The sequence below is a fragment of the Cervus elaphus genome, chromosome 5 (genome assembly GCF_910594005.1).
Source record: "Cervus elaphus chromosome 5, mCerEla1.1, whole genome shotgun sequence".
Taxonomy (NCBI): domain Eukaryota; kingdom Metazoa; phylum Chordata; class Mammalia; order Artiodactyla; family Cervidae; genus Cervus; species Cervus elaphus.
Window position 1 is genome coordinate 3,748,059 of NC_057819.1, and position 13,313 is coordinate 3,761,371.

At 54.7% G+C, this 13,313-nt stretch overlaps 1 protein-coding gene across 1 annotated transcript; it reads left to right on the plus strand.

Annotated features, from left to right (window-relative positions):
- The first annotated feature begins 453 nt into the window (after positions 1-453).
- On the plus strand, positions 454-9,990 carry LOC122693676 (SEC14-like protein 3). Its single transcript, XM_043901356.1, has 12 exons — positions 454-588; positions 1,452-1,527; positions 1,793-1,836; positions 1,956-2,015; positions 3,230-3,418; positions 4,290-4,385; positions 5,225-5,285; positions 6,430-6,513; positions 7,337-7,443; positions 7,833-7,972; positions 8,075-8,244; positions 9,094-9,990. The coding sequence occupies exons 1-12, from the start codon at positions 535-537 to the stop codon at positions 9,213-9,215; spliced, it is 1,203 nt and encodes a 400-aa protein (XP_043757291.1). The 5' UTR covers positions 454-534; the 3' UTR covers positions 9,216-9,990.
- Positions 9,991-13,313: the final 3,323 nt, after the last annotated feature.

The window sequence follows — 13,313 nt, forward strand, 5'->3', positions numbered from 1 at the left end:
CGGCAGGGCTGGGTAAGGGTGATCTTAGCAGGGCCGTAGGTGCAGGGTTTCTTCATTAGGGAGAGGGGGAGACCGAGGGCTGGAGAGGAGGGTGCCTGCAGGGAGCACACCCATTGTTTTGTTAGTATTTGCCGAGTATTAGTACTCGGATTAGTACTCTTTCCCCCTGAAGTCCCCCTGTCCCTGGAGAGGCCTGGGAGCACTGAAGGGGTTCTACAGGCACCCAGGCTGGACACCCACACCTTGGGAGGCCAGCCTCATTCCCTCCCAGCCTCCTCTCCCTGGCAGGGGACCTCTGACACACCCTGCTTTCCCCACCTGCTCCCCACCCCACCCCCCAGAACTGTCCAGAGCCAAGCATGGGACCTCAGTTAATCCCAATTATATAACGTGCAATCCAACGGTTGGCCAAGGAGGAGGCGCCCTGGAGCCACGCCCAGGAGTGGGGGCAAAAGACCTGGCTTGGTCAGGGCCGGAGAGCAGGCTCGGCCTCTGACTGGAGCGGCCCCCGCCCCTCCAGCCTCACCCAGCACCATGAGCGGCCGAGTGGGAGACCTGAGTCCCAAGCAGGCAGAGACCCTGGCCAAGGTGAGCTGAGGAAAGGGGCAAGGGCTGAGGGGCTGAGGGAGCATGGTGGCCGGAACCCTCCCCCTCTGCTGGGCTCAGCACGTCCTTGACACTGTCTCTGGGCCGTCATGTCACCCGGGGTCAGGTCCTACGGTGCCCGGGGACGTCCGCCCTGTCCAGGGCAGTGGTGGGGGGAACAGCACCATTTGCAGACGGTGGGGCAGGTGCCAGACCTGGAGAACTTTATCTGACCTGCCACCTCCCCACCTCCCCGTGGGTGGGAGCCAAAGATGCTGAGGCTCTGCCCACAGACTCTGTTCCCATTCACTCCCCGGGACCCTGGGAGATGACCTGTCTGTAAGAGCTAAGAGTCGGGGCCGAGTGTGTATGTCATCCCCACGGTCATTGGGGAAGAGGACGCATAACTGCTAACCATGTTTTCACAGAAAATGGGATGGAAAAAAAGAAGCTTTGGGGGGCTAACGAATGAAAAGAGCAAAGAATACATTCACATCTCAACCCAGCGACCCACCAACCCACCCATCTAGCTTTTCCTTCATTCCTCCTCCCATCCCGCCCCACCCAATGATCTATCTCTCCTCTGTCCATTCACGCCCGCATCTCTCCTGTCCATTCATTGGTTTCCTCTTCCTTTTTTCCCACCCATTGATTTATCCACCAATCCTTTCTTCTTTCCATTTACTCACCCATCTAGCCTTCCTTCCATTCACCTTCCCATCCCTCCATCCACCCATCTTCCATCACCGCAGGCCAGACTGCACTGGAGAGAAGGAAAGAAATTGAAAAAAAAAAAGAAATGTATCACCGAGTCTAAGCTCAAGGCTCTGTGTGAACACCTCTTCAACCAGCATCTCTCTTCCCAGTTCCGAGAAAATGTCCAGGATGTGTTGCCCGCCCTGCCCAACCCGGATGACTATTTCCTTCTGCGCTGGCTCCGAGGTGAGGGCAGATGTGGGGGAGGTCAGGGCGAGGGGCAGCAGGAGGGACCTGGTACCAACTGCTCCAGAAGGACCCATGGCTCGCAGGATCCGATCACATCATCTTGCTTCACGTTCAGGTCCTAGAGAGGGGAAGGGACAGGAAAGGAAGTCCCCTCTAAGGCCCCCGGTGCCCTCCATAGCCCCGCCACCTGCTCAGGGCCAGGACAAGATGACTGCAAGGCAGCCTCTTTCGCACCTCACCCCTTCCTTCCATCTTCCCACAGCTCGGAATTTTGACCTTCAGAAATCAGAGGCCATGCTCCGCAAGGTGAGACCTATCCTCCTCTGAAACTTTGGTGAGGGCCTTCGTCGGGGGCAGTTCCCGCCTCCAGGCTCTACCTCCATCCCCCTCCTCCTTCCCCTCCTTACCACTCATCTCCCTTTCAGTACATGGAGTTCCGGAAGACCATGGACATTGACCACATACTTGAATGGCAGCCCCCTGAGGTGAGCCAGCAGCACCCCCCCACGCTCCCAGTCTCTGACAGATGTACCATCCAGCTGCCTCGGCATCACTGGGGACCGTGAGTAGAGGGCAGCAAGCCTGAGAGGCCTGTGAACCCCCGGGAAACTGCAGCCAGATCTCCTGTAATAATTATGAATATCTGCTATTAAGATCCAAGCTTGAGTTAAGACTGTACCTGCATGAACTCATCTAATCCTCACAAATGCCTGAGGTGGATCCAGCTGTACCCATTGTACGCATGAGGACACTGAGGCTCAGCAGTGCTTACGCAGCCACCCGGAGTCCCACAGCCCCTAGGTGGAGCCGGGATTTGAGCTCAAGTCTCCAAACACAGGCTCTTCAGCAGCAGTTAGCTTGCGGCTCTGAGCCCTTACCCCCTGGAGCCTTGCTCAAAGCATCCTGTCTAGGTGGGAAAGAAACTTGGCCCACGGAGGAGTCAGGGAGAACACGCCCAGCGTGGTGCCTTAGTTAAACAACAGTCCTAGTTTCATTTGCGGAGCACAAGCTCTGAGTCAGGCAGGCTGCTATGCCAGTGTGATCTTGAGGACTTTCCCCAACAGAGGAGGGGGGGAATGGGGCTCAGAGAGGTGGCGTCACTTGTTCAAGGGTGCACAGCAGGGAAGCAGCCGCATCTGTTTTTTGAACCAGGTCTGCTCACCTTTAGTATCCATGTTTTTCATCACTAAGCCCAACCCCTCTCCATGGAAAGGGGCATGGGAGACTTTGGGGGCAGAACTCAGGAGCCCAGAGGCCTCCGGCAGGCCTGGCTGAGTCCCGCCTTTGCCCTGTACCTGCCGTGAGCAAGGCCCTCCCCTGAAAGCCCCGCAGCTTTCTCGCCTAGACAGTAGGGCCGCCCTCCAGGGAAGGGAAGGTGCTTGGACCAGGGTGTGTGCAGGCTCAGACCGACCACGGCAGCCTGGCTTGGGTCTCTATGCTCAGTCGCTCACTTGTGTCTGTCTCTTTGCGACCCCGTGGACTGCAGCCCACCAGGCTCCTCTGTCCATGGGGTTCCCCAGGCAAGAATACTGGAGTGGTTTAGCCATGCCCTCCTCCAGGGGATCTTCCCAGTCCAGGGATCAAACCCGGGTCTCCTGTGTTGCAGGCAGATTCTTTTCCGTCTTTTCCACCAGGGAAGCCCAAGGCGGTCTCTGGGAGGTTGCACATTGCCCAGTTCCATGTGTCTGTCCTCACGCAGGTGATCCAGAAGTACATGCCTGGGGGCCTGTGCGGCTATGACCGAGACGGCTGCCCCGTGTGGTACGACATCATCGGGCCGCTGGACCCCAAGGGCCTGCTCTTCTCGGTCACCAAGCAGGACTTGCTCAAGACCAAGATGAGGGACTGTGAGCGCATCCTGCATGAGTGTGACCTCCAGACGGAGCGGGTGAGGCTGCCCGGGCCCGCGGTCCCAGGGACACACCTGCACCCTCAGCGCCACCGTCAGAGGGCTCTGGGCTCACACCCCAGCTCCGACACTTCCCAGCTGTGCCGCCTTGGAAAGTCACCTCACCCCTCTCTGAGCCTGTCTCCTCACCTCCAAAGCCGACACAATGATAATGGTTGCAGAGATGAAGTTAGATAATATGAGTATGTGGCCGGCACCTGGGGCCTCTCAGCAATGCTAGCCACTATGATCCCCTCTGAGTCTTTGCCCTTGCTCTTCCTTCTGTTGGGATAATCCAACCCCCAGCACACACACGTTCCCCCCCAAACCACCACTGGCTCTGTCCTATCCATCTTTCAAGACTCAGACAGTCACCTTCTCTCCCTCATCTGGGTTAACATGCATCCCCACACCTGTGCTGTCCAGTCGCGGCTCTCAGCTCAGGACCATGGTGACCCCGTTGCTGGTCAGTCTCCCCAACCAGACTGTGAACTCTTTAAGGATAGGAACACTGGATTATTGAGCTATATGACATACTCTCAGTGACTGGCTCAAAACAGGTGTTTAATAAATATTAGCTGGACAAACGGAGGGATGAATGGATAAATGAATGGCCGTATGAAAGGATAGATGGGTGAATTGGTGAGTAAGTGGGTCAATTAACGGATGAGTGGGCAGGCGGGTGGAGGGTGGATGGACGATGATGGGTGATGGACAGTGGATGGACGGGTGGTAAATGCAGTCACTGTTTTGTCCTCTCATTCCTCTGGGGACAGAGCAGGGAGCTGGGAGAAGCCCTGGGGGTCACATGCTGAGGCACCATCCCCCAGGTTCTGAGCCTGCACCCTGATCCTTGCTCTTGTGCTTGCAGCTGGGGAGGAAGATTGAGACTATTGTGATGATATTCGACTGCGAGGGGCTGGGGCTGAAGCACTTCTGGAAACCCCTGGTAGAAGTGTACCAGGAGGTGAGCAAAAGGCCCCGGGCGCCCCTGCTTGCTTTAACCACCAGCTTGCCCAGCTGTGACCTGGCTGCTCACTCAGAGCCGGGATCTAGTAACAGGTGGCGGCCTTTCCTGGACCCCACCACTGCAGCCCGGGCCCCATCACTGTGTTTCCCGGAGACCACATACTGACCCCACAGGGGCCGGCTTCCAACAAACCCTCCCCTGCCCTGCCACCTCCGCTCTGTGACGCGGGCAAGTCACTCTATCCGTCCACGCTGCGTTGTCCTCACCTACAAAATGGGGGTACTGGTTGTCTGCCCTCCAAAGGGACCTAGCCACACTTCTGTGACTTGAAACATAAACGGCACACACCGCGCTTGGCAAACGTGCGTGTATTCTCACTCCGTCGTGACCGACTCCCTGTGACCCCATGGACTATAGCCCGCCAGGCTCCTCAGTTCTTGGGATTCTCTAGACAAGAATACTGGAATGGGTTGCCATTTCCTACTCCAGGGGACCTCCTCCACCCAGGGATCGAGCCTGCATCCCCTGCATCTGCTGCATAGGCAGACAAATTCTTTACCGCTGTACCTCCTGTGAAGCCCCAGTAGTGAACATTCAATGAACAGTAGCCATCATTATTACTGTACTACTGTTGCTATAAGGTTTGTTCTAAAGATGGTTAATATTATGTAATTATTATAAGAGTGTGCTCACAACGGTCTGTGGAAAGGTTTCCTCCAGGACCATGGAAGTGATGGAAAGAGGGGAAACCCTCCGCAGCCTTCTGAAGGCTGCAAAGGACGGGGATAGGAGAAGAGGAGGTATGGGCTCTGACGGGGTCTTTCTTGGTTCCGCAGTTCTTCGGCCTCCTTGAAGAGAATTACCCAGAGACCCTGAAGTTCATGCTCATCGTGAAAGGTGTGTGGCACGTGACTGCACCCTCTGTGCTCCAGCCCCTTATCTGAACTCTGAGGACAGTAATAGTGCCTTCTTTCCTGGAAGCAGACAGGCAGGTTGGTTGCTTGGCTGCATGCAAATCAGAGTGCCTGGAACAGAGTAAGTGCTCCATAAACAGCAAATTCTATGGTTGGTTTTCCTGCAAAAGGCAGCTCCAACCCCAGCTTGTCCAGGAATCCCCCCTCACCTCGCCTACCCACGTCTGTCTCTCCCTCCTCAAACTGCCTCTGCCATTGGCAGCCCGTGCAGCCCAGTCTGGCCTTTGCTGCCTACTGCCTTCTGAGCCTGCAGTTATCTTTATGTATTCATCCTGCTGTCCTTGAGTTGTCTACTCCTTGAAGGCAAAGCCTTTGATTCTTCACTTCTCTTGTATCCCTCACAGGCCTAGGGCCAGGTGGGAACTCAATAGTATTTGGGTACTTGTTGTTTGGGTGGGTGGATTGATGGAAAGATGGCTGTATGTTGATGGTTGACTGGTTGATTCTTTGCTTGGTTTGTTGTCTGTTTAACCAGCCAGTTGGTTAGCTGACTAGTTGACTGTCTGGTGGTTGATTGCATATCTGATTGGCTGATTGGATAGTTGTTAGTTTGGAAGATTGAGTGAGTGACTAGTTAGCATTTTGCTTGGCTATGAGGGTGAGTGTCTAGTTGGCAGACTGGTTAGTTGGTTTGACTGGATTGTGGATGGTGGACTGCTGGTTGGTTATTTGAATGGTTGACTGACTAGAAAAGGCAGTTGGTTGGGCAGTTAGCTGGTTGTTTAACTGACTGATTGGTTTTCTGCTTGACTGATATGTCAGTTGGTTTGGTAGGGTTTGGTTACTTGGTAGGGTGGCTAGTTGATTGGTAGGCTGGTTGATGGGTTGGTGAGTATTGGTTGGCTGTCTGTTGGCTGGTCTGCTGGCTGTTTGGTACACTGGATAATGGGATGGTTGGGTAGTTGGCTGCTTGTTGTCTTCGTTGGTTGGATGGTTTATCAGGTGCAGGGCATTGAGATTTGCCAAGGTAATTCATGATTCCTCCACGCTGTTGACTCTGACTGTTATGGAGAGAGTGGCCTGATGGAATTATTTTTTCCCCATTATACTTGCTTATGTCTCTCCAGCTACAAAACTGTTCCCTGTGGGATACAACCTCATGAAGCCCTTCTTGAGTGAGGACACTCGCAGGAAAATTGTAGTGTTGGGAAGTAAGTAGTTCCAGCTCCATCCCCTGAACTCTATTCATGAACTTCGGAGTAAGTTGGCCCCTCACTCCCATCCAGAGGTCCACACATCACCTAGAGTCAGAGGCTCCTCCCTCTCAAAGGTGTAGCGGGTCTTACACTATGGAGTCTGTCCAGTTACCTCTGTCTTACTCCCCGCCATACCTCTTTGATGACAAGGCCTCCACAGCTTCCTCCTTATCAGTTTCAGTTTGGTTGCTGGTCAACCTCTGGGCTACGGGCCGTTTCTTTATATTAACCTTCCATGGCCATGTAGGGGGGATAACTTGGATTGGTTATAGGAGTGGGGCCACGTGACACCTGAGAATCCAGAACACAGAGCTTTGCACAGGGCATGAAGAACAGTAATGGGCTTTATGATTGTGATGATGAAGCAGCAGAGAGGGGGAGGTCCTTTCAAAGACCCCAGGCTGCCCCTCTTCCACCCAGAGGTCTGACTTGGGTGGGCCATTTGCACATTGCAAGGCCCCCAACATGGTCCTTGACCTCATTGGGGTTTAAAGTCTCCTTAAGGCAATTAGACAACATTAATCTTGACTACTCATCACTGGGAGACCATCAAAAATGGGCAAACCAATCAGCCAGGGAAAACATGTTTCCATAGCAACACAACGCTGGAAGACTCTTCTACAACCCAAGGCCTGAAAGGCTGGGGGATCAGCCCTGGCAGCCCAGCTCCTGTAGGGCTTCCCCCACCCACCAAACTCAGGCCCTCCTGGTAGGAATAGGGGGTGCTGACAGGACCCCTCCATACTAAATAGTCACCCTTCAACCCCTCTGCCCACAGGCAACTGGAAGGAAGGATTGCTAAAACTCATTAGTCCTGAGCAACTGCCTGCCCAGTTTGGGGGGACCCTGACTGACCCAGATGGGAACCCCAAATGTTTAACCAAGGTATGAAGAGCCCCAGAACAGGGGAGGGTAGAGGAGTCAAGCTGGGTTCCTTTCTCATCTACTCATTCATTCCACCAGTGTCTACGGAGAGACACCTGTGAGCCAGTATTGAGTGAGTCCCAGCCCTGCCCTAACAGAGTTCTCGGCAGCTGTTCAGACAAATGAGAAATGGGAGAATTTTGACCCAGAGGGATGAGCTGGGAGAGGAATTTCCCGGAAGAGGCCCTGACTGAGGCTGGTGGGACACAGAAGTCTTCCTGAGGGGTGGGGAAGGACAAGATGAGCAGAATACTTCCAGAAGCTAGGGAAACGTCTTGGACAGGAGACGCAGCCTGAATGATGCAATGGCTGGGAGCGGGGAGCAAGCCCATCCTGCTCTGTGTCCACAGATCAACTACGGCGGGGAGATCCCCAAGTCCATGTACGTGCGGGACCAGGTGAAGACTCAGTACGAGCACTCGGCGCAGATCAGCCGCGGCTCCTCCCACCAGGTGGAATACGAGATCCTGTTCCCAGGCTGTGTCCTCAGGTGGGCCTCAGGCCACCGCCCACACCCCAGCTGGACCCTCGCCCCTCGGGCATCTCTCAGACTCGGCAGCAACCCGTGCTTCTTCCCCTCCCCCCAACACAGGTGGCAGTTCGTGTCAGATGGGGGTGACATCGGCTTTGGGGTTTTCCTGAAGACCAAGATGGGGGAGCGGCAGCGGGCCGCAGAGATGACGGAGGTGCTGGCCAGCCAGCGCTACAACGCCCACATGGTGCCCGAGGACGGGAGCCTCACCTGCCCGGAAGCCGGCGTCTGTAAGTCTGCCCTGGTCGGGCCCCAGCTCTGGAAGGATGGAGCCACCTGTGCCACGGTTTAGAGGAAGACACGGAGAGGCTGTGACCCCCTCTCCCAGGGACATGCAGCCTAGATCAGTGCCATTCATCCACAGAGTCATTCATTCCGTCCACACTCAAGCGCACCCTCGGTGTGCAGGGAGCCAGAGACAGACAGGCCTTGAAGGGGTTGAGAGCGTCGCAGGTCACAGGCAAGAGACAGTAGGGGAGATGACTTTCCCCAGGAGGAAACTGAGGCTCTGAGAAGTAAATCAACTTGTCCAGAGTCACACAGCTGAATGTGGCACCGAGTTGTAGCTCAGCCTGGTGGTAGCAGCATAATCCTGGGCAAAAGTCCTGAAAGTCTTACCAACCTGGAGCCTTGGTTTGCTCACCTGTGGAGCAGAGGTCACAACTCCTACCTCTCAGGGTGCTTGCAGGGAGGCAGGAGGCATGTGCAGGCCTAGCCCAGCACCCCACTTCATCCAAGGGGGCTGGTAGGCCTCTGACATTCCCAGCTGCCCCCGAGGACACCCCATCATGTGACTGTCCACGTGTGGAGACAATGGGATGCAGTGGCCATTGTTCTTGTTGCCAGTTGGTGCAACTAAAGCCAGGCTGGGCACGTGCCAGGGGGAGGTCAGGGTCTGTTTACAGGCCCTGCTCAGGAGGGGCAGTTCCCATGGGGAAGAGAACAAGAGTGGGGGGAGCTTGGCCCCGCTTGGCAAACACAAGAGGTGGGAACACGACCTGTTCTCCCCCATGGCTGGGGCAGGGCGCGGGGAGGATGGAGTCGGGCCCAACTACCCATCTTTCAATCTGTCCCCCCAGACGTCCTGCGCTTTGACAACACCTATAGCTTTGTCCACGCCAAGAAGGTCAGCTTCACAGTGGAGGTGCTGCTCCCGGATGAGGGCATGCAGAAATACGACAAAGAGCTCACCCCTGTCTAGGCAGCTCCCTCACTTCCCAGAGACCCTGACCCTTTGCTTTCTGTCTCTATATCCTTCTCCCCACCTCCCTCCAAAAGTTGCTCAGTAGTCCTTTTGACTCTGACATTAGTCAGAAGAGAAAGGGCTGCCTTGGGGAAAACACATGTGCTGTGGTCAGATCAGGAAAAATATGGGAGGCACAACTTCAGAGGATGTTGAGGTTGCAGAAGAGGAAGAAGCAAGGGTAGAAACAAGAGGTGGATGTTCCTGCAACCCGAGAAATAGAAAAATGAATCTCCTAGCCTTTGTTCTCACTTCTGAGGCATTTGTGAGCTTGAATTTCTTCCCCACGGGTTATCAGCAACTTGGGTCAGAGATGTATCTAAATTCTTTTTACTTCTACCTCTTATATAAGTAAATGCTCAACTAATGTGAAGTTGAATGGAGGTAGGGAACAAATGGGTGTGCAAGATAAAAAGAAGTCTACAAGGGGAGATTTCAGCACCTCGGACAGGGGCTGTGGCGGGGGATGGTCTCTCCTGAGACTCACGTGACCCAGCCCCCAGATTTCTGGCAGTGGCTGCCCCCTGGGGTAGGTAGGAGCTGTCTATAGAAGGCTTTGTCTGGCTCAAGACACACAGCTTTCCCAACCCCTCACCTTGGAACCTTACCCTTACCACCTCCCCTTGGAACTCACAGCTTATGTTTCAAGAAATTAAAGGCACTTCCTTAAAAGCAAAGGAAGTCACATCTGGCTCTAGCTGCTGCCCGGCAACAATAAAAAAAAAAAATCACAGCCGTCATTCAGTGAGTTCTCTCGGTGTACCATAGACGGTGCCAAGTGCTTTATGAGTTTAGCTCATTTCACTCTCACGCCTGCCCTGGGGTTACATATCACAGTCACATATGCAGAAGGAAACTAAGGCTGAGAGGTGAAGTCACTCTTCCAACACTACACAGCATCCAAGACTCAGGTGTTTGTTTTTTTTAACTCCAAAGACATTGCTCTTAATTGCTGCATAATACCACCACCTAAGACTCTGCTTTTACAGAGAAGAAGGAATATCTTAGATTGTCCAGCGGAAACGTCTTGGATGTCACCCTCTCCAATCCCAGTTTGTGGGCAGAAGAGGATTATGCCCGTTGAGCAGTTGGAACAATGGAGACCCCCGATGCTGATTAAGCAGGTCGTCCAAGGAAACTCACAGCAGAGCAGGCAGGGCTTGTGCTTCAAAGCCCAGCATCCAGTCCACTGCTCACACGGCCGCTGAGAAGTGGCCTCTTGCCCCCCACCATGACCCTGGGTGACGCGGGGAGACACCACGGCCCCAGGAGCTTCCTGCTCCGGAAGCCTCTGCCCCATGGAGCTTCCTGCTTGAGCCCCAGGTCCTGATACATGTCTTGACAGGAGGAGAGGAGTTCCACAGAGAACATGGGTGGGTGGGGACCGAAGGACTTGAGGTTCCTTGGGAATGAGCTAAGAGCCCAGCCTGCCGGGGCAAGCCCCGCCATGGGCAGAAGAGGCCTGAGTCCGAGACCATTCACGCTAAGCACAGCAGCAGCTAGTACTTTTCATCTGCACTTAGGGATGCATTTTATAGATCAGAAACAGCGCTGGCCTCATTTCCTTCAGCCCATGGGTGGCAGAAATAGGACTGGAGCCAAAGCCTCCCTCCTCCCACCTGCTGCCTCCCACCCTCCCACCACTAATTCCCGTTACTGCAGCAACTTGCCAGAATGGGACAAGACCGCCAACTCTCTGAACAGGGGGCTGGGGAGAGGGGTGGATAGGAAGGAGAAAGAGAAGAAAGGGTTGTCATATTTAGAAGAAGAAAAAAAGCAATACTTGGGACATGCTATTTATCTGAAACTAAAATTTAACTGGGTGTCCTATATTTTATCTGGCCACCCTACAAATAAGGGATGGAGAGGTGGGCGGAGAAGAGGTGGATGGATCCATGCTCGTGGAAGATGGTGGCAGCGCCTGCAGGTGGGGCAAGGATGTGGTGGGGGAGGATGGCTTAGCATCGGGTCTCACCCTTGCCCCCTGAGGGAAAGGTCCCACCCCTAGGCTGCAGCGGGGGTGCAGAGGAAGCAGGGGTGGACCGTTTCCACCCTTGGGGCTGAGGCTGCTGTGAGCTGTGCCGTTGGATTATCTGCATCTGTCCCAGCTCCTCGACTGCAGTCCACAGACCCCACTGTGGACAGAGGTGGGGACTTGCTACCAGGAGGCAGGAGCAGGGGTAGCACAGACAGCCTAGGCTAGGGCTGCAGCCAAGAGCCAAAAGGTGCCCCTTGGCATCGCCGATGCCCAGCCGTGGCCAACCCACAGCCACAGCTGACGAGCAGGACCCCTCCTGCACCCTGCCTCCAGGCGCCGAGTCTCGCTCAGGGCCAGGCGCTTTGTTCTGAGCGTCCAGGCGGTGACATGGGGAGGGAAAGAGACCCCACTTAGCCTTGGCCAGTGGGCCCCACAGTCTAGCAGTGGTCAGTGAGCAGCATAGCAGCAGGAAGGTGGAGGCCTGCAGGCTGCCCCCTGTGTGTGAAGGGGGAGACCCAGACTTTGCGGAGAAGCAAGACCTGAGCAACCCACAGAAGCCTCCTGGGGGCAGCCATAATGAGAAGAGACATTGCCCCCCTCCCCAGCCTCCTTACATTGGCCCAGAGGAGGCTGAGGAAGGAACGCGCCTCACCTGGAGCCCACACGGGACCCCAGGGCCCAGCCAAGCTGGGCCGGGCTGAGCGCGTCCACATTCCCCCACCCCAGGCGCCCCCATCCACCTGCCTGCAATGACTCCTGATTTTAGGAATGGCTCTGAAGCTTCTCACTCACGTGGGATTTAGTGAGAGTTAACTGCTGACGGAAGGCTCACCGCACGTGGACTTCAGCTTCTCATCTGTAGGATGATAACGGTAGCACCAGGTACCGAAAAGGCCGTGACAGAGTTTCCATAATAGCGCCTGGCATGCAGTAAGCGCTCCAGCCGTGTTCTCCGTGGGTGTCGTTTGATGATTCTTGTCCAAAGAGGGAGCTGCATGATGATGAGGGGGGGAAGGTAGCAGGGAGGGTTCAAGGAGCAGGTACCATTAAAGATGGACCCCGAAGGCTGAGAACAGAGGGATGTGGGGGTGGGGAGGGCATTCCCAGCAGGCGGCATGACCTGGGCAAAGCCTGAGACTGGAGGGGTCAGGGGGGAGGCAAGGTCAGAGGTGCAGGGTGTGTCACGGTGAGAGATGAGGCTGCCTCGGCAGGGAGGCTCTGAAATCTGGGCTGGGATGTTCAGACTGGGTCCCGGGGACTTCCAGGAGTCATAGAAGATATCAAGACACAGAAAGGATTTGAGGAGACTCAGTAACAAGCAGGGTCAGATCAGAAGAATGCTCCTTTACACACTGGGGCTTTAAGGAGTGCCCAAGACTTTTTCGTATGAAAATAAAACCATGGCGATCACCCTCAGATGCACATCTTCGAATCACCATCCAATTATTTCCTCTGGGTAAATTCTTAGGACTGGAGTCCCTGAACCGTATAATTGGCATACTTGCTCTCTAAATTACTCATCTGATGACACAGTCACCAATTGTTTGTCCTTGAAGTGCATGTGTCTTGCCCATTATAGTCATAATAGTGATTAAATAGCCCCCTCGGTGAGACCCACTCTGGCCGAATTTGCAAGCCATTTCTCCTGTAACCCTCTCAGCAGCTTCAGAGGGTCGTTACGGAGTATTGTACAGTGAGGGAACCAAGATTCAGGGGGGTTAGGTAACTTGCCTAAAGTCACACAGCCTGTGAGTCAGCTCTACGTCTGAGTCTGTAGAGAGCCACGGGCTGGAAGGCAGTAGGAAAGGGGGATGGGGGAGGTGGGAGGGTTTAAGGGACTCCAACTCCAGGAAACAGAGACCCAAACACAATGTGGATGTAAAGTAAATAAGCCACATCACAGGAAACACTTAGCTTGGAATCAGGCCTACTAGGAGTGATTGAATAACATGTATGCTTCTCAATAATCTTGAAAGTGGTTTGAACCAGCCAAGGTGGGCAGATTGGAAGGTGCTGCCTCCTCGTGGTGGTCCTGAGCATTGCATGAAGCGGCCACTGGGGGACCTAACTCCCAGCAT